Consider the following 19,863-nt stretch of genomic DNA (forward strand, 5'->3'; position numbering starts at 1 on the left):
GTCAGAAAACTCTACAAACAGAAATTTGTTCTGAAAAAGTCATTTTTAATCAGACTTTTCTTCACAGCAGGATGCCGCTGCTCAGCACACAGCGAAGTGGACGAATCCCGGCGGTGTGCAACTGAACGCGGCGAACGAAGGCCGACAAGCTGCAACTCGGTCTGCCGACTCTGCGGTCTGAACTTACCTGCGATTTTGCTTCGTTTCATTTCAAAGGAACGCGACTCGTTTCGTAGCCGATCGGATGTTTTAAAGGCTCGACAGCAGAAGAAGAAAAGCGATGAAATGAATGCGTGATGTGCATCATCTGCAACTCAGCGTGTTTTATATGAAATTCAGAGCCTGTTTTTATTTACAAGTTTATTTTCTACCACAAAATAGATGCCCCCCCCTTCACACCCCAGCCGCTCTGCTAGAAGTAGAGTTTGGCCATGGCCTGCAGGAAACGCTTCTTCCGCTTCTGAGCGGCCAGCTGCAGGACTTCTTCTGGGTTGCTGGTGTTCAGCTCCGTCTGGCCGATGGCTTTCATCTGCAGAGGAGGAGGAAGAGCAGAGGAAGAGGAGGAGGAGGAAGTGGGTCACAGAAACAGGTCTCATGCACAGTAACAGCTGAAGCCTCACATGTTCCTGTGGCGGTAAATTCATGTTGCTCGTCTCGTTAGCATGCAAACATGTTGATGACTCAGGTGTGTTGGAGCAGGAAAACACCTAAAACGTGCCGGGCAACCAGGACACTGTTTAGATTTGCTCTTCTAGCAGCTTTGTCAGTTTTTATCTCCTGGTTTTTAGTTTTTAGGTCCAACTGGTTCTGGTTCATTGCCGCTTTAGCATCTGTTCTGTAACTCTGTTTGTCAAACCGTCACGCAGGTTTTAGATGTTTCCGTTGTGGCCCCACAGCTTCACTACGAGCTTCCTCAGGTGTTACTTTTATTTCCAGTTTAAACATGTTTTTATTCCTTGTTTTTTATGGTTTATTCTGATGGACGTTAGCATTTACATGATTTATAGTTGCAGGGTTTTATGTATTTTAAAGGTGTATTGTGGTACAAAAAACTAATCCTCAGTCCTGTTCCATGAGGGCTCATAATCCTGCAGGTATTAGAAGTTTCCCTGCTTTAATAGTCAATGAGGAACAGGCTGACTTGAGTCGGGTGTGTTTTCACAGGGAAACTTCTAAAACCTGCAGGCTGGGACGTCGTAGGACTGAGAAACTGATGTAAAGGATGAGTTTGTTCGGCGGTTGGTTGTCTGAAGTGAGGTGTGAGGGGTTACAGACCACCGCTGAAGCTAATTTAAAGTGTTATTAATAAACCATCAGAGCTGAATTATAAACGGTGGTTTCAGAAGGTTACGTTCCTCCTTCCTGCTTTATTTCCAGGTTTCTGCACTAAAATCAGGAAACTTAGTGTCTCTAAGATGCACATTCAGTTTAATTTATTTTATATGCAAATCCAGAGGAGATTTGCATATAAAATCCAATCATTTTCCACAAATCCCTTCATTCATGTTGTATTGATCCTCTCAGATCGGCCAGAAACACGCCAGCAGAGGAAGCTCCGCCTCCTGCCTGCGTCTGATTGGTCAACTGCTAGCAGTATTTATACGGAGCAGTGGAGGTGGGCGTGGCTTTCTTCTCGTGAACGTGCACAACCAAGAGGAGATGACCAATCACTGAGTCCCTTCCCCCGGGACATCACTAAAATGTCGGAAGTAAAAGAAACTTAAAACTAATAGTCTCTGTCGCCATGGAAACCAAGCGTAGAGAATGCTGGAAAACTCAAACATGAGTTTAAGTTATAAAAAAAAAACGGCGCCGCTCACGTCTGATGAGTATTCGATACGATAACACTGCAGAAAACTAGACATAGCATCATAGAGCCGCTTTACATTTATCTAAATGATCTTTTCTGCTCAGTTTAAGTCTAGAAGTCACATTTTATTTCTGGAAATTCAGACGCGTTAACGTCCATTTCTGCTTCCTTACGTAGGAAACTGGAACGACCACTCAAAACGTTGTGCGTTGCCGTCCTTCTTTTATGTAGCCGTGGTTACTAAGCCAGCTCTTTCCGAGTTTACTTCCACGTTTTGACACCGGTTGGTGGCGGTAACGCACCGCTGTAAAGGCATTTATAGCTGTCCAGAAACACCAGAAGAAGACAGGTTTTTGCTGTTCTCAACTTGCTTCTTCTTCTGCTGCTGCTGCTTTTTATCTGGCAGTTTCATTTTCGGCTTCTCTGGTTGTGAGTCAGCTTTCCAACTCAACACTGTCCCCCCATGGTTTCAGGTGATATAGCTCCGTTTTCTGTGTCGTGTGACGGATAGCTAAGCGCTTTGAGAACGGACTGAATAAGGAGCGTAACGTTTGCAGGAGACGGATAAAACCGTTGAGTAAAAATGAGCCTTTAAACGTCGGAACTGTTACGAATCCGCTTGCAACACGCTGAACCTAAATCGTCCTTTTTTTAAAGGCTTCCGGTGGTTTTGAACGAAGCTTTGATCCAACCGCTGATACTACAGAGTCTCAGGCTGAACAAACTTACCGCTATCTGTCTCTTCTCGGCCTCGCCCCGTTTGTGGTGAATATCTGATCGCAGAGTCAGGAAGAACATCTGGAGACGTTACGAAGACCCAAAGAAGAAAAGTTTAAAGACGTATCAGCAGTAAGAGGATACGGGTGAGGTATTCCAGGATGGTGACGTCCCAGATGTAGTCGTAGAAGGAGTCCATGGCGTCGTGGCTGTGAAAACATTACGCATCACGTTAGAAACGCCTCTGTTGGTCACATGACCAGATGCTTCCTGCTGCCTTGTACCTGTTCTGCTCCTGGAGAGCTTTGAACGCCGTCATGTAGTCGACTTCTCTCAGAAACTGGCACAAAACGGCGACCTGAGGGAAATCAAGACGAACCGGAACACGTTACGTTAGCGGTGGCATTCGCCACCAGCAGGGGGCGTTCGGGCAGGTTGACCTCTGACCTGCGTGTGGCAGTTCATCATCGAACAGCACTTTATCATCCTCTTCAGAACCTGCAGAAAACACGAAGGGATGAAGGGATCAGTCCAGGAACCGACACTCGTTTTCTTCCTCTGAACAGGATGAAGATGAATCTTCCTCAACATTTAGTAAACAGCCGGTCCAAATAAAAAGTTCTGACCCTAACAGGAAATGGCTCCGATTGGTTCATCGCTGCGTGGACGGCGATGTTTGAGCCACGATGAGCAGATTCATGCGGAGAAGATATCGATCTGTGTCAGAAGGGTCACATGACCGCGTCAAAGAGAAACGACTCAAACGGTCGGAAAGGTGACAAACTGGAGGACCAACACACAGAGCGCACTTTAGCTTGCAGTCCACCTCCTGGACTTGGTCCGCTTGAAACAGACCGAGAACTGCATTTGTAGGCGGACCGGATCAGGTTCAGGTCTAGCTCTAGGATCAGGTTCAGGTCTAGGTCCAGGTTCAGGTCTAGGTCTAGGTTCAGGTCTAGGTTTAGGTTCAGCCTTAGGTTCAGGTCTAGGTCCAGGTTCAGGTCTAGCTCTAGGTTCAGGTCTAGCTCTAGGTTCAGGTCTAGCTCTAGGTTCAGGTCTAGCTCTAGGTTCAGGTCTAGGTCCAGGTTCAGGTCTAGGTCTAGGTTCAGGTCTAGCTCTAGGTTCAGGTCTAGCTCTAGGTTCAGGCTTAGATCTATGTTAAGTTTTAATTCTAGGTCTGGGTTCAGGTTTAGGCTTGGGTCTAGGTTTAGCTCTAGGATCAGGTTCAGGTCTAGGTTCAGGTCTAGGTCCAGGTTCAGGTCTAGGTCCAGGTTCAGGTCTAGGTCTAGGTTCAGGTTCAGGTCTAGGTTCAGGTCTAGCTCTAGGTTCAGGTCTAGGTTTAGGTTCAGGCTTAGATCTATGTTAAGTTTTAATTCTAGGTCTGGGTTCAGGTTTAGGCTTGGGTCTAGGTTTAGCTCTAGGATCAGGTTCAGGTCTAGGTTTAGGTCTAGGTTCAGGTTTAGATCTAAGTTCAGTTTTAAGTCTTGGTTTGGGTTTAGTTTCAGATCTAAGTTGAGATCTAGCTTCAGGTCTAGGGTCCAGTTTAGGTCTGCGTCTAGGTTCAGGCTTTGGTTCAGGTTTAGATCTAGGTTTCAGATTCAAATCTAGATTCAGGTCCAGATCCAGATCAGGTCAGATTCAGATCTAGGCTCGGGTCTATGTTCAGATGTAGCTTAAGGTTTTGCTTCGGGTCGAGGTTTTGGGGGGGGGGGGGGGGTAGATGATGCAATTCTGGATGGAGATCCTGTGAGTTTTGCAGAAGCTTGTTGCTATGACAACACGCAGGAGGTCTGAGCAGGTACCAGAGGAGCTTTAGTGGCTCGGCAGTGTGTGAACAGTTCTAGTTCTAGTTTGTAAAGTAGATCCACATGCTTCACCTGGTCCGTGTAGACGTCAGGGGGAACCGGTTTACTGAAGAAGTCCGAGCAGACGGCTCCGGCCTGGAGGTAGAAGTTCAGCGCAGCAGAGTACTGATTGGTCACTACCGACAGACAAAACAAACATTTACAATCGGTTCGGCTCCAAAGTAAGACTTCGCTCTGTGTCTGAGCGTAGAGGCTGATGTTCGCACCAAAGTAGATGTCGGCCTGTGTGACGAGCCACGACTGGTTGTTGGGGTTCAGCGTGAGCGCGTAGGACACCAGCTCTTTGACGGTCACGGCGACAGCCTCCACGTCCACCGCCTGGATGCTGAAAAGACAGAAAAACAGCGGCTGGAAGCGAGAAAACAGTTTATGGGAAACGCAGGAGCTTGCGATGAAAACGTTCTTACTTGGGAAGAGAAGGTGGCCAGATGGAGAGATGCTCTGCTGTCACCTCGTTTACAATGTCGTCCTGCAGCAGAAAGACTTGGTGAGTTGCAGCAACAAGAAGAAACTTTCTTCAGATTAAACCATCATTTAGGCTGCATTTAGATGGCAGAAACAAAGCAGCGAGGAAGCGTCATTCCCCTGGAAGAACCCCGTAAGGAGGGGATGCTTTCAGGGTGGCTGAGCTTTTCCAATGTTTGATTTGTGCCTTCTTGTCTCTAATCTCATGTTGATTTACCAGGATAACAGATAGAACCTGGAGTTCACATGCCGCTTCAGCTGTTCAGCTAGTCAACACTAACCAGCCAATCACATGGCAGCGTGTAGTCAAGAAGACAAGAATGGACAGACTGGTTGGAGTCCACCATACGCAGGTCATCGTGTCCGAATACAGAACAGGCAGATGGACGACCGACAGTGATGCAGTAACAGAGTTTCATGGATCTGTCGAGTCTTTGTTAAAAGTTTTATGACGTGTTGAACGGCTCAACTGGGAGTGTCGCCATCTGCTGGTTACTTGATGTACAGCAGTCATGTTTTACCTGCAGGCTACATGTCATGGATCTGTAAACATAATGGAGCCTGTTTATGTATGAATCCACAACAAAGTCAGACTAATCTGACCTCAGTGGTGAAGCAGTACTATATTCTATATATAATCTATATATCTATCTAGATATCTATATATCTATCTAGATATCTATATCTATCTAGATATCTATCTATATATATATATATCTATATATCTATCTATCTATATATATATCTATATCTATTTATATATCTATATATATTTATATATATCTAGATATATTTATATATCTAGATATATCTAGATATAGATATATATATAAATAAATATATAAAAAAAGCTCATGAACTGCTAGTGTCCTTCGCTTTGCTGGTGGCTCCAGTCTTCTGACTGGACTTAGTCTCGCATCACCAGAAGACTCTCTGTATTTCCTGACTCAAATCAATGGGGTGGAACGGGAGATTCTCATGGTGATGAGGTGGAACGGGAGATTCTCATGGTGATGAGGTGGAACGGGAGATTCTCATGGTGATGAGGTGGAACGGGAGATTCTCATGGTGATGAGGTGGAACGGGAGATTCTCATGGTGATGAGGTGGAACGGGAGATTCTCATGGTGATGAGGTGGAACGGGAGATTCTCATGATGAGGTGGAACGGGAGATTCTCATCATGATGAAGTGGAACGAGAGATTCTCATGGTGATGAGGTGGAACAGGAGATTCTCATGGTGATGAGGTGGAACGGGAGATTCTCATGGTGATGAGGTGGAACGGGAGATTCTCATGGTGATGAGGTGGAACGGGAGATTCTCATCATGATGAGGTGGAACGGGAGATTCTCATCATGATGAGGTGGAACGGGAGATTCTCATGGTGATGAGGTGGAACGGGAGATTCTCATCATGATGAGGCGGAACGGGAGATTCTCATGGTGATGAGGTGGAACGGGAGATTCTCATCGTGATGAGGTGGAACGGGAGATTCTCATCATGATGAGGTGGAACGGGAGATTCTCATGGTGATGAGGTGGAACGGGAGATTCTCATCATGATGAGGTGGAACGGGAGATTCTCATGGTGATGAGGTGGAACGGGAGATTCTCATCATGATGTGGCGGAACGGGAGATTCTCATGGTGATGAGGTGGAACGGGAGATTCTCATGGTGATGAGGTGGAACGGGAGATTCTCATCATGATGAGGCGGAACGGGAGATTCTCATGGTGATGAGGCGGAACGGGAGATTCTCATCATGATGAGGTGGAACGGGAGATTCTCATCATGATGTGGCGGAACGGGAGATTCTCATGGTGATGAGGTGGAACGGGAGATTCTCATCATGATGAGGCGGAACGGGAGATTCTCATGGTGATGAGGTGGAACGGGAGATTCTCATCATGATGAGGTGGAACGGGAGATTCTCATCATGATGAGGTGGAACGGGAGATTCTCATGGTGATGAGGTGGAACGGGAGATTCTCATGGTGATGAGGTGGAACGGGAGATTCTCATGGTGATGAGGTGGAACGGGAGATTCTCATGGTGATGAGGTGGAACGGGAGATTCTCATGGTGATGAGGTGGAACGGGAGATTCTCATGGTGATGAGGTGGAACGGGAGATTCTCATGGTGATGAGGTGGAACGGGAGATTCTCATGGTGATGAGGTGGAACGGGAGAGTCTTATGGTGATGAGGTGGAACGGGAGATTCTCATGGTGATGAGGTGGAACGGGAGATTCTCATTATGATGAGGTGGAACGGGAGATTCTCATGGTGAGCCCAACATGGAGGGAAATCTCTGAGGAATGTTTCTAAAACCATCTTGAATCCATCACACAAAGGACGAAGGTGGTTCTGAAGGGAAAACGGGATTAAACCCGTTACCAGCAGCTGGACGTCTGACTAGATTAGTCAGTAGAGGATTGTAACCTGGCCTATGTAGACTGGGAAAGCTAGTTATCCTTCCAACAAAGACACGACCACTACAAGCCTTGAAAACCAGGATTTGAAACAACGAGGTACTTGTGGAAATAAACTATGACTGGACGTACCCGGACTATACTGTGGAGTCTGACAAACAGTGAGATGAGCGTCGTCAGCACCAGCGGTTCCTGTGAGAATAAGAACTCATTACATGAACGGCTTCTCTTCAAACAGACGTATGTTTATTTAACCAAAAGTAAAGTTACTTACTCTAAGTTTCTTAATAAATGTGATGAATTTGCTCCTAGAAAGACAAGAACAAGCCTGTTTTTAAACACATTCATCTCTGATGTGTAGAAATGTTCGGTGTTTGTCACAAACCGGTGCATGATGCCCAGAGAGGACTCCCGCTGCTTGATGAGGCCCACCCGCCCGTCGCTGTTCCTCTTGTGCTGGATGGAGACGCTGCAGATCTGAACCACCACGTCCCACAGCTCTTTGGCGGTGCGGCGACTCTCTTTAGGACCTGGGAGCTCTTTGCAGGTGGAGGCCAGGAGCTGTCCGAGCTGAGAGGAGGAAGAAGAGGAAGCTTAAACACAAACAAGAAATCCTGTTAACAGGGTGAAAAAGAAGAGCAGGAGGACGGAAAGCAGACGTTACCTTTATATACGGGTTGTTCATGACCAGAGACGGCGGCACCTGCAGAATCAGGTAGTCGTTCTCTCTCCAGTTAAGCATGAAGGCGACACACTCCTCCCCCACCACCTGCCGCAGAGGAAGATCTGGAGACAAACGGCAGGACGACCTTCAGAAACGGCGTCTAAACGCTGCTTCAGATGAACCCAAACCGTTTGACTTGACAAACTTTTACAGCAAGTTTCAGGAAGTTAAATTCATGAAGAGAATTTTAAACCAACATGGTGCCTTTTCAGAAACATTTACATCATTCCAGACTTTCAAAAAACATTTTATGTTCATTCCTTTAGATAAACATCAGATTTCGTCCCATTTTGTCTCCGACGAGCAGCCGACGTGACGCAGGAGGCGTGTGACCTGCTAACAGCTCAGATGGTCACACTTCGCTCCTTCTGGATGTTTTTAACCTTTTTTTCTAGATAATTCTGCACCTTTTACTGGTGAAGCATCAGCTGAGCTTCCTCGTTTTCCTCCAACAACCCAATTGCTGCGTTTCCAGAACACCCAGAGTCGCACAAAAACCAAATGTCGCAATAAAATGGAAAAAATAAAACGTCTACATTTAAAAACAAGTTTTCATGCTGTAATGAGGAGGTTTTTCAGACGTTTAGATATAAAAATATATCGTAAAAGTCACTGGATGTGACGTGAGCGGTCATGTGGCCAGTTTATTTCTGATAAAGATGGAGTGGTGGGAACAAACCGCGGCAAATTTCAGAGTTTTACAGAAGAAAATGAGGGAGAAAAGCTTCGAAAAGCCGTAGCAAGTTCTCTACAAGTAGAAAACCCCAAATTAACAACTCTCGTACGAAACTTAACAAGCACTTAGCATTACGTGCTAAACACAGTTCAATAAAAACCTGAGCATCACAGTCGTTTGTTCTAAACTTAGAGAAAAATAAATAAATCGCATTTATTTTGCAAAATAAATGTCACGGAGACGCAGCTAGTGATCGTCTCCGCCATGGTGCCCGTCCATCAACCGCCTTCACACATGAATGTAGTTTGTTTCACGGCAGCATTTTGTGGGAAATGCATGAAGGCCGGTTGGCATCCGCTCCTCCAGGGCCCCAGTCCTGCAGGTTTTCCATGTGTCCCTGCTCCAACACGCCTGGCTCAGATCCAGCAGCCAATGAAGTTCTGCACAATGATGAATCATTTCAGTCAGGTGCGTTGGAGCAGGAAGGCGTAGAAAACCTGCAGGATCGTGGAGCTGGACATTCCGGCTTCATCAGCAGAAGAATAATTTGGAAAAACCTGCTTTTAGACGTCTTTCCTGCTTTTGTCTGAGCCAACGGCGTTCACCCACCATGGATCCTCATCTCCAGGTACCCTCTCACCCTGCTGACCAGGTCGGGGGGCGGCCGCTCTTTACTGCCCTCCGCCGCCATCGCCTCGTGAGCGCGGACTTCCAGCAGCAGCATCTCGTTCAGCATCACCTGCCTGAGCTTGGGGGAAAACTCGGTGACGAGCTCCAGGCAGGCGGAGAAGAGCTGCCGAGCGTGGGCGAAGTCCTGAGACGAGACAACACGCAGCAGCAGGGTCAGCGTTGGAGCAACCTTTACTTTCCTCGGGACGCCGGCGATCAGGAGTCACACCTTTATGGAAATGCAGTGGAGTCCTTTGGCCATGAGGATGTACACCAGGTCCTTGGTCAGGTTGTCCTTGATGCCGAGGATCACGTTGATGTAGTCTGGAGGAACCTCCCACTGAACGTAAACCAGCAGGAGGTGCGTTAGTTTCATCATGAAGATGTTTCATGTTCACAAACCGTGCAATACCACCTTGCTGTTGACTCTCCAGAAGGGCCGCTCCGCCATGCCGTGGAGCTCGATGAGGATCTGTCTGATCCTGCGAGGATCCAGCGAAAGGATGAGCTGCTGCTCCAGCTGCCCGATGTTCACGCTAGCCGAAGCTGCGGAGCGAAAAACCTCAGTGAAGCGGAATCCGAGCGGAAACAGCTGCAGACTGACAGCAGCGCTGTACCTGGAATGTCGTAGAAGGACGGCAGAGGTTTGGCGCTGAGGTTGATGGTGGCCGAGCGCCGCCTCATCTGCTCCACCAGGACCTTCCTCTCCTCCTCCTTCAGCAGCTCCAGGAAGAGCTTATGAGAGGAAACCACAAAGACCAGAGACAGATCCTCCAGGCCTTCACACAGAGTCCTGCACCCAGGAAGAACAGGTTCTACGTCAGACCTGCATGTTTACGTCGTGTGAATGTTTGTGGGGGGGTGCACCTCCATGCAACACGTGCCGATCCAATTACGACTCGTAAATGTTCAAAAACAATCCTCCTTAAGTGACAGAAACGCAGCTGTAACCGGGTTATGGACTCTAGCTAAGGCTGGTGGTCGGGTTTCCCACTGCGGTGATGCACGTGAACGCATCTTCAGCAATGCGCCTTCCCCGTTACTTCCGACCTCCCGTGATTATTGATAAATTAAAGGCGTGCACGCCAAAGGTGACAGGGTTTTCTGGCTCCTGGGATGGACGAGGTGTTGGAAAGAGAGGAGGGTCGGTGGTGGCGTCCTGAGCGCCGTTTGAGCTGGAGACCATGTTGAGGAGCTAAACATTTATTACAGTATACGACTGTACATTATTGTATATTATTATTACTGTATATTATTAAAAAGTCTTTTTAAAAAATGGCTTGTTTCATAAAACATTATTGTTTTTACTAGCTATTTTTGACTCTGTTCCTCAGTTGCCACACCTACCTGCTCATGTAATCTGTCCTAGGTTTGGGACTGATGGTGATTTAGGTTTATCGTATCTTTACACCAACAGTAGAGGTAGAACTTGGTTACACAGCTGTAAAGTGTTGGGAAGCCAAAAGACGCCTACCGCCCAGACAGAAAGCAGCAGTTAGCAGGAAGCTAACAGCTAACCTTGCAGCTACCGCCACTGACATTCATCATCAGGTCCAGAGGCGGCGTTTAGAAAACGTTTTTGTTTTTATGGACATGGGAACAGAGGAGACCTGGACAAGACTTCCTGCATCAGGAAGCTGCTTCAGACCAGTTTCAGCTCTGTTCCAGCCCAGTTCGAGGAGCTGCTTGTAGCGAACTTCCTACGGAAATGTCCAGAGACAATATGACAAATGTTTTACTTGTGATTCCACAATAAGAGGTAAACTTGTTTGGTTTCTACAATGAATGGATATAAAATGGAGTTTAAAGGAGGCAGAGTGGGAAAAAAAACAATGCAGGAAAATCCTGATACTTTCATCTAATCACAGTACCCTGAATCCGAATCGAATCGAATCGAGAGGTACCCAAGATGCCAGAACCCGACGGTTACGTCACTCACTTCATGAAACGGGCCATGTGTCTTCTGGACGTCTCAGATGGACGTTCCCTCTCCAGAGAACGAGTGCAAACCTGCAGGAAACAGAAGCAAACCTGAGCAGAGTTCTCGCGGCCGCTCAGCTCCACTACAGTACAAACCATAGACTGTATATAAAAGATGGACGGAGCCTCCGTGACGTCATCCGTAGGTTTCTGAAGAGCTGAATTGAAGCTCGGTGGGCGGTTCCTACCATCACCATCTTGGCAGCGTCATGCGTGTCGTCTCGCCCAGAAAATACAAATATGAGCACAGAGGTGGAGCTGAGAGGGGGGCTGTGAGCGTCGTGGTGGATGATTGACATCGAGCGAACTCCGAGCTTTCTGTAGCTAAGAGCTAACCCGGAGATAACTGGAGCTAACCAGCTAACAGAGGTTAGCGGGCTAAAGCTAAGTCACGTTGTTAACCGGCTAAACACTGCAGGGGTGTCAAACTCCATTTCTAGAGGGCCGGTATGCGGCAGGTTTTTGTTGTTTCCTTCAACAACACAGCTGATTCAAATGGAGCCAGCAGCTTCTTGTAAACCCATTTATGGATTTCAGTCAGGTGTGTTGGAGCATGGAGACAACAAAAACCTGCTGGATACCGGCCCTCGAGGACAGGAGTTTGACACCCCTGTTCTACATCCTTCTGACTTGAAGCAGGAGATCGGGTACCTGTCAATCAAAAGGACACGCCCCTGAATATGCCGAATTTTGAGATTAAATTACTTTTAAACGGGCGAGTTAGAAAAAAATTCACTCCCCCCACAGTTGTCATGAAGGTAAACCTGAGCTATTAAACCTAAAATATTTATTTCTGCTGTAAACATGTTTATTTCTGCTGTGAAGTTGGTCTCTTTAACATGGGAGTCCATGGGGATTTGCTCATTGAGTGACTCTGCATGCAAAGCGTTCAGGATCGTTTCAGCGTGAATACCTCCAAAATGAAGTCCACCATCTGTTTGCTGGGTTTGAGGAGCAGCTGCTGGAAACGGACACTGAGAACTTCTCCTTCCAGAACATCTCGGACGGCGTTGCAAACGCAGAGCTTATGACACACTTGGTCCAGACCAGACTCCCTGCTCGGAGACAAACGTCTGCTTAGAGCGTGGTCCAGTTTAGGACCGGTACTGGTGGGATTCTGTTCCGTTTGTGTTGGTGGTCTCACCCTTGTTGGACTTTGTACAGGAACTCCCGGAGAACGGATCGCCTGAAGCTGTTCGGTAAACTGCGGACTGTGTTGTCTTTGATGAAGGCTTCGATGACGGCCTGTAAAGACGAAAGAACCAGAACCTCTTTAAACCGGCATCGCAGTCCGGATCCAGACACCCGACCTCGTGAGAAACCTTTAAAAAGGTCCTGATCAGTCATCTCTGTGGGCTCCATGTGGACTCAAAGACATCCTGGTGTAAATGGATCCACGCTTCGTGGTGTTTCCACCTAATCGTGAACATGGAGCTGAAATGAAACGCGTAAGACCAGGAAAAGTTTGTTCCGTCGACAGAAAACCTGAGAAATTCCACTTTCTGGATGTTTAGAAAATCATTTGGGGGGAAAAAACAAACAAACTTGGGTTTGTTGTTTTGCAAACTGTTCATGGATGCAAAGATAAAAACTGCCGACACGACTCTGGAGGCGCTGATGCTGATTGATTTGTCATCATCCAATCAGATAAAGGTGTAAAGACAAATCAGCATCTGCGTTCTAATTGGACCGTTTGATTTGTCACCATCCAATCAGACCAAACGGTCCAATTAGAACGCAGATGCTGATTTGTCTTTACACCTTTATCTGATTGGATGATGACAAATCAAACGGTCCAATCAGAGCGCAGATGGCTTCATGTCCTCCAGAAGATTTAAAAACATGATTTGTGTTTATTTCTGGAACTCACGTTGGATATATTTTATATTTTAGTACATAAAGTAACATTTAAAAATCACACTTTTCTGCTTTCAGTCCCTTTTAGTCACTGGATGATGTTTAGGTGATGCATGTTGTTGTAAACAAACCCATTCTGGTCTTTTTATTTCATCCATTTGCTTCTAGTCCCTCATATTTATCAAGTTTTAGATTATTTATCTTTTTTTTTTTTAATTCAATCATGGTGAATTTTTCCTATGTTTTTCTTTTGCTTATTTTTTTCCACTACTTGTTTTGTTTGATACCGTCTTTAATAAATTCGAGGGTTAAAATTGTTACACATGAAAATAAAAGTTTTCTTTTTCATTTCCTAACATAAAAACTTTTTCCTCTCTTATAAATAGCAGTTTATTTACTGAACACTCAGCAGGAGCCGTGTTGTCTCTGATAACCCCCCCCGCTGGGAGGAGGGGTCGCGTCTACCTGTGGCGGGCGTTACGTGTCGTTAATGGGACGGTTTTTCTGTTTTACGTTCAACCGACCGCGTCGACACCATGGTTCGTTTTGCTTTCTGAAACACAAACAACGGTAGGAAAATAAAAAACAGGATCTTCAGAGGAATGTGGTGAAAGCGCAACCAGCAGCGTCTTGTGGATGTTCATCGCTGCGTATTTTCTAATTTCATTTTTCTATTTTAGTTTCTTCATTTTTTAACGTTTTTCTTCACAACTGGCTGCTTTTCATTTATATTCAGTCCAGTTCTGGTTCCAGTTCTGGTTCCAGTTTGGACGGGAAACTGGGAGGAAAGGCTGAGATGGGACACAAGAACTGGACTGAAGACCAGCAGCAGGTCTGATGGAGAGACGGATCCTCTCCAGAACCAGGACCTGAACCGGTTTGATGGAGGGACGGATCCTCTCCAGAACCAGGACCTCAGGGGGTCCGATGGAGGGACAGATCTTCTCCAGAACCAGGACCTGAACCGGTCCGATGGAGGGACGGATCCTCCCCAGAACCAGGACCTGAACCGGTCCGATGGAGGGACGGATCCTCCCCAGAACCAGGACCTCAGTGGGTCTGATGGAGAGACGGATCCTCCCCAGAACCAGGACCTCAGTGGGTCTGATGGAGGGACGGATCCTCCCCAGAACCAGGACCTCAGTGGGTCTGATGGAGGGACGGATCCTCCCCAGAACCAGGACCTCAGTGGGTCTGATGGAGAGACGGATCCTCTCCAGAACCAGGACCTCAGGGGGTCCGATGGAGGGACAGATCTTCTCCAGAACCAGGACCTGAACCGGTCCGATGGAGGGACGGATCCTCCCCAGAACCAGGACCTGAACCGGTCTGATGGAGGGACGGATCCTCCCCAGAACCAGGACCTCAGTGGGTCTGATGGAGAGACGGATCCTCCCCAGAACCAGGACCTCAGTGGGTCTGATGGAGGGACGGATCCTCCCCAGAACCAGGACCTCAGTGGGTCTGATGGAGGGACGGATCCTCCCCAGAACCAGGACCTCAGTGGGTCTGATGGAGAGACGGATCCTCCCCAGAACCAGGACCTCAGTGGGTCTGATGGAGGGACGGATCCTCCCCAGAACCAGGACCTCAGTGGGTCTGATGGAGGGACGGATCCTCCCCAGAACCAGGACCTCAGTGGGTCTGATGGAGGGACGGATCCTCCCCAGAACCAGGACCTCAGTGGGTCTGATGGAGGGACGGATCCTCCCAGTCTCCAGAACAGCTGTGAAAAATGATTCTGGTCCAGAACCGACAGAAATCTTCTCTAAGAGGCGTCGGACCGATGAAGCGGCTCAGACCGGATTTTCCCTTCGGCTCCTTGGACCGGGACCGACTGGTTCTGACCCACACTCCCTCCATCAGACCTGGTTCTGACTGGATCTATGTTACGATCCCCCGTCTCCTCATGTTTCAAAGCGTGTCGTCGGACCTGGTGGTTGTTCTCCCGGATCAGACTGTTGATCTGGTCGTACTGGGTCGTCGGGTCGGCCGGGTCGCAGTCGCCGCTTAAAGCCCTGCAGGCGTTCCAGTATCCGGCGAGGCGCCTCTCATCCAGGTGGACGTGGACCGTCTCCTCCAGCTGGAAGGAACAGTCGACACTGTAAACCCTCGTCTGCAGTTTCAGCTTCGTGGGAGAACTGGGAGAACTTTCAGACCTTCTTCAGGATTTCCTTCGTCTGTCGGAAGTGATCGCGAGCTTTCGCAAACGCTGGCAGGTCCGTGCAGCCTCGCTGGAAGAAGATTCCCCCCACGTCGTAATGCACCTGAGGAAGAAGAGAAGAAGGTAAACCCACCTCGTCCGCCACCGCCGCCACCAATCAGAACGACGTCGCTGCAACAACCTGGCAGTGCAGCTCGTCGGCGCTGATCCGGAGGCCCGCCGTGGACGACTCCGTTTCACCGTTGGCGTCCGCCTCGGCCGCCAGGAGGTCCAGAGTCCTCAGGGTGTGGACGTAGAAGTCCTTCTTCAGCTGCAGAGCTCCTTCCAGGACGCTGATGGAGTCGGCGGCTTGCTCTTTCAGCTGATCAGAAAACCAAAGTCACGTGTTTGATGGTTTTATTCCTGATCAGATCGGTGTGATTGATGACGTCGTCTCACCACGGCCAGGATGTTCTCTGTCATTTCTTTCTCCTGCTGCACGATGTTCAACCTGCATGAGAGAACAGGAGATCTGTGTGGAGCGACGCTTTATGTCAACATTTCCAGCTGCCGGCAGGTCTCTGGCAGGCGGCGACCATCAAAACTCAGAAACAGACTAAATTACCTCCAGAAACCAGTTTATACTGGTTCTAAAATCAACAAAGAGGAAGGAAGAGTGTTTACATGTTCATCTGATGAGGTCCGGGTTTGGTCTGTTTCTCTGGAAAGCTGCTCAGCACGATGGTTCGGATTGCCCTTTGCAACACACACATGCACAAAGTTAGACACCGACTAATTCCTGGATTAAAAGGGTACAGACTAATTCCTGGATTAAAAAGGTACAGACTAATTCCTGGATTAAAAGACACCAACTAATTCCTGGTTTAAAAGGGTACAGACTAATTCCTGGATTAAAAGACACCGACTAATTCCTGGATTAAAAAAGGTACAGACTAATTCCTGGATTAAAAGACACCGACTAATTCCTGGATTAAAAAAAGGTACAGACTAATTCCTGGATTAAAAGACACCGACTAATTCCTGGATTAAACGGGTACAGACTAATTCCTGGATTCAAAGACACCGCCTAATTCCTGGATTAAAAGGGTACAGACTAATTCCTGGATTAAAAGACACCGACTAATTCCTGGTCCAAAAAGTGTTGAATAAAACGAGTCTTTGTTTTCATCTGCTTCAAACACACGCCGTCTCATCTTATTATTCATCTGGTTCACTCTTAGTTTCCTCACCAGCGGTTGTAGATGATGACGGCCATGGCGGTGGTGGGCGGCAGAGTGGAGAGGTCCAGGTCCACATGTTTCACGCCCGGCGGCACTTTGCTGACACACAGCAGCTCGTTCAGCAGCATGTTGAGGACTGGGATGGTCAAACTGGTCGGGAGGAAGCATGTTCAGATATCACACAGATGATCATAGAACATGAAGGAAAATTTGGACCAAGCGGTCTCTTTTCTGATTTCAATGTTACAGGTTGCCTGTTGGATCGGTACAAAACAACTTTTCAGTCATTTTCACACCAAAAATAGGATGTTTTAGTTTTAGTACCTGTTAAAAACAGACAAGACTCGGTGCTCTGGAGCTGACAGTGTAAAAAGAACGGGTCCAGAAGCAACAGGACATGAGCCTGGTACGACACCGTTTGCTCTCTGTGGGTCCAGCTGAACTAGAAAAACTCTATTTTATGATTTTATACAAGCTCAGATCTTACAAGCAACCTCAGAGTTCAGGCCGATCTTCTCTGTTCTTCTTTCTGCCTGAAGTTTTATTTTAATATTTTGAGGAAAAATAAATAAATCATGAGAGGCATCTGTTGCGTTACATCCTCATATTCAGGCGGAGAACTGACAAACGTCGTGCTGCAGTTTCTGAGCCGCCGTGTGAGACATCACGTCTTGAAAAACTACATTTCTGGAAGAAAAACGTAAGGCGAGCCCCCCTGAGCCAGCAGCCTGAAGGGAGCGTACCCAGGTGTTGTGTTTTCCGTCTGTGTCGAGCTGAACTCGCATCAACATCACCCAGAGGAGATATGTGACGCTGGACATAAAGACCAGACGTAAACGGACCAGCGATCGCCCACCTCACCCTTTCTCAAGCGAATCCAGATCCCACTTCAAGTGTGCGGCTACTTTCAGCGCCAGCAGCTTCAGGGTACGGTTCCTGCGGTTGTCCACCGGCGGCTGCACCTGATTCTGCTCGTTCACCGACGGCTTGGACGCCTGCTCCAGGAACTGGACGATCAGCTGAACTGGTGTCGGGTCTGTTGGAACACACAAACACTCAAACAGAGCTCCATCTTTGCTCGTGTTGGTTCGGATGGCGCTGCAGAACACCGACCAGGATTAGATTTCTGCAGGTGTTTCTCCAGCAGGCTGCTGTCCAGGAGGAACTCGAACCAGGAGACCTGAAGAGGCGTGCCGGGCCGACTGCTGGTTACAGCCGCCACACGGTCTGCTGCTTCTGCGCTCATCCTCCCCTAGAGAGGAGGAGACGTCTGCATTTTTATTTAAACACATTTTACATGCCGATAACCTCACTGATGAAGTAAACTGTATCGATATGCCCTGCATATTAATGATCCTTCTTAATGAGGGCTGCAAGATGGGGTAGAAATTAACTACACATTTATAAAGAGGTAATATAATGTAATGATTAATATTAAATTACAAACTAATTGGCATTTAAATGTAGAGCTGTGACAATATGCTTTTGTCGCGATTCGATTTAAAATGCAATTTTCGCAATTCTTCGATATAGCTGATTTTTGTCAATTAAAAACAAAAGGTAGAAAACTTCTTTTTGCTCGTCATTTTTCTTGATTTCAATGAGGAAAAAAAACAACACAGTAGACAGACCATCATTCTGCTGCTATAATACCCAAGAAGACAAGTAAAAAGATCAACAAAAGCAGTAAAAATGACAAACATTTTGTTATGGATTACATTTCGGACCGATAGTTTAATTAATTAATTAATTAAACTAAAGGTGCCACTTTAGCTTTTACTAGGTGAAAATCGTTAAAAATGAGCTTCTATAGCTGGCTTTGGGTAAAGAAGTCTGCTAAATGACTGTAAAATAGAATATAATAGAATAGAATCTGTATAATGTGGCTTACTGGACTTTTTTAATTGCAATGTTTTTATATTCAATGCCATTTTTATTATTTTCTTAAAATTTCCATCTGCATCATTTAAATGATGATATTAACGCTTATATTGAATATATTATCTAAACTAAATCGTCTACTTTCTGCTTCATCTTTATTTTATTTAACAAAGCTTATTTTTAGCTGTAGCGATAATATGGGGGGCTTTGTTTTTTGTTGTTTCACGTCCCGACTTGGCGGTGATTTCCACGTTTTCCGCCAGAATCATTACCGTTTATTTTTACATGCGAGGTTCGGGCCGCCACGCATATTAAATCAAGCGCACCTTTTTGTTTTCTGAGGCTGCGCAGTTTGCCTAACATTCCGGCTAACTAGCCAGTTTCCCGCCTCCTCCGCGACACACCAGCTTACCTGGAGAACCCGAATGAACACCCACAGGATAAAAAAAAAAAGACCAAATGTGCACAGAAATCTCAGAAAATGGTGCTGAAGATGCTACACAGACTGATTCTCACATAATTCATTCTGTACTTCGCCATTTCTGTGTCGTAATTCCGGTTCCGGGAGACGCACTCTGCGCCTCACTGCGCAGACTCCATTTATGATGCGTTCAGGTACCACCGCCTGCGCTGTAATTAATAACACCTGTTGTCTTACACCGTAAACTACAAGATAACCACATAACTCATCAATTTACACAAGTTACGAAAAAATTAACACCAATCAGCCCTCACTTATTAAACATTTACACATTAATAATTAAAAGGAGTAACAATTTAAATTTTATTTATAACTTCAATTCTTTCACAGAATTTACAAGTCTTCAAAAAGAAAAAAGAGAGACAGCAAAAGAGAATTGTAAAAAGAGCAAAAAGGGACATTGGACACTAATGAGCAGAGAAAGTGGCTATGAACAAATAAATAAAGAGAAAGAAAGAAATAAAAGGGTAAATACGAGTTACAGAATTAAATTACATTTGTTACAAATATCCTTTGTTTTTTTGCCTTTTTGTTGTTTGAGTCTGAGATTGTATCAAGATACATTTAAACGTCCGTTATAAAAGATTGAAAAGTGGTTTTCTGTGCATTACTTTACTTTTATGAATGTGGAACTTTGCGAGAAACAGGATCAGCTTGATGAGAAATATGGCAGGGGAATCTTTCTTCTTAAAATCTGTGATACCAAACAAAACATTTTCAAAACACAGAAGGAAACCTGGTTGATGTTGTTGGAGATCAGTGCAACAATGTCCCTCCAGAAGTTCTGTGAGTTTATACATTTCCAAAAAAGGTGAGTAGAAGACTCCGGTGAAGTTTACAAAAGGAACAAGAAACATCAACCTCAGTTTAGAAGATCTGAAAATACTGCTTGGTTGGATAAAATCTGTGGATTAATTTGAAAGAA

The 19,863-nt window shown here is 46.5% G+C and overlaps 1 protein-coding gene across 1 annotated transcript; it reads right to left on the reverse strand.

The window, feature by feature from the left end:
* Window positions 1-404: 404 nt before the first annotated feature.
* On the reverse strand, window positions 405-19,002 carry ints8 (integrator complex subunit 8). Its single transcript, XM_079258249.1, has 28 exons — window positions 18,870-19,002; window positions 17,690-17,828; window positions 17,438-17,612; window positions 16,586-16,726; window positions 16,020-16,091; window positions 15,795-15,846; window positions 15,538-15,717; window positions 15,352-15,459; window positions 15,126-15,275; window positions 12,480-12,580; window positions 12,249-12,390; window positions 11,295-11,365; window positions 9,973-10,148; window positions 9,771-9,901; window positions 9,585-9,695; window positions 9,296-9,500; window positions 7,951-8,072; window positions 7,672-7,856; window positions 7,561-7,594; window positions 7,419-7,478; window positions 4,800-4,861; window positions 4,599-4,717; window positions 4,405-4,508; window positions 2,975-3,025; window positions 2,812-2,885; window positions 2,672-2,736; window positions 2,540-2,583; window positions 405-529 (listed from the first exon to the last, which is right to left on the reverse strand). Exons 2-28 carry the CDS (start codon window positions 17,820-17,822, stop codon window positions 413-415), a joined length of 2,985 nt encoding a protein of 994 aa, XP_079114375.1. The 5' UTR covers window positions 17,823-17,828; window positions 18,870-19,002; the 3' UTR covers window positions 405-412.
* Between the last annotated feature and the right edge of the window lie 861 nt (window positions 19,003-19,863).

Source organism: Telmatherina bonti (assembly GCF_933228915.1).
Source record: "Telmatherina bonti genome assembly, chromosome: 19".
Taxonomy (NCBI): Eukaryota; Metazoa; Chordata; class Actinopteri; order Atheriniformes; family Telmatherinidae; genus Telmatherina; species Telmatherina bonti.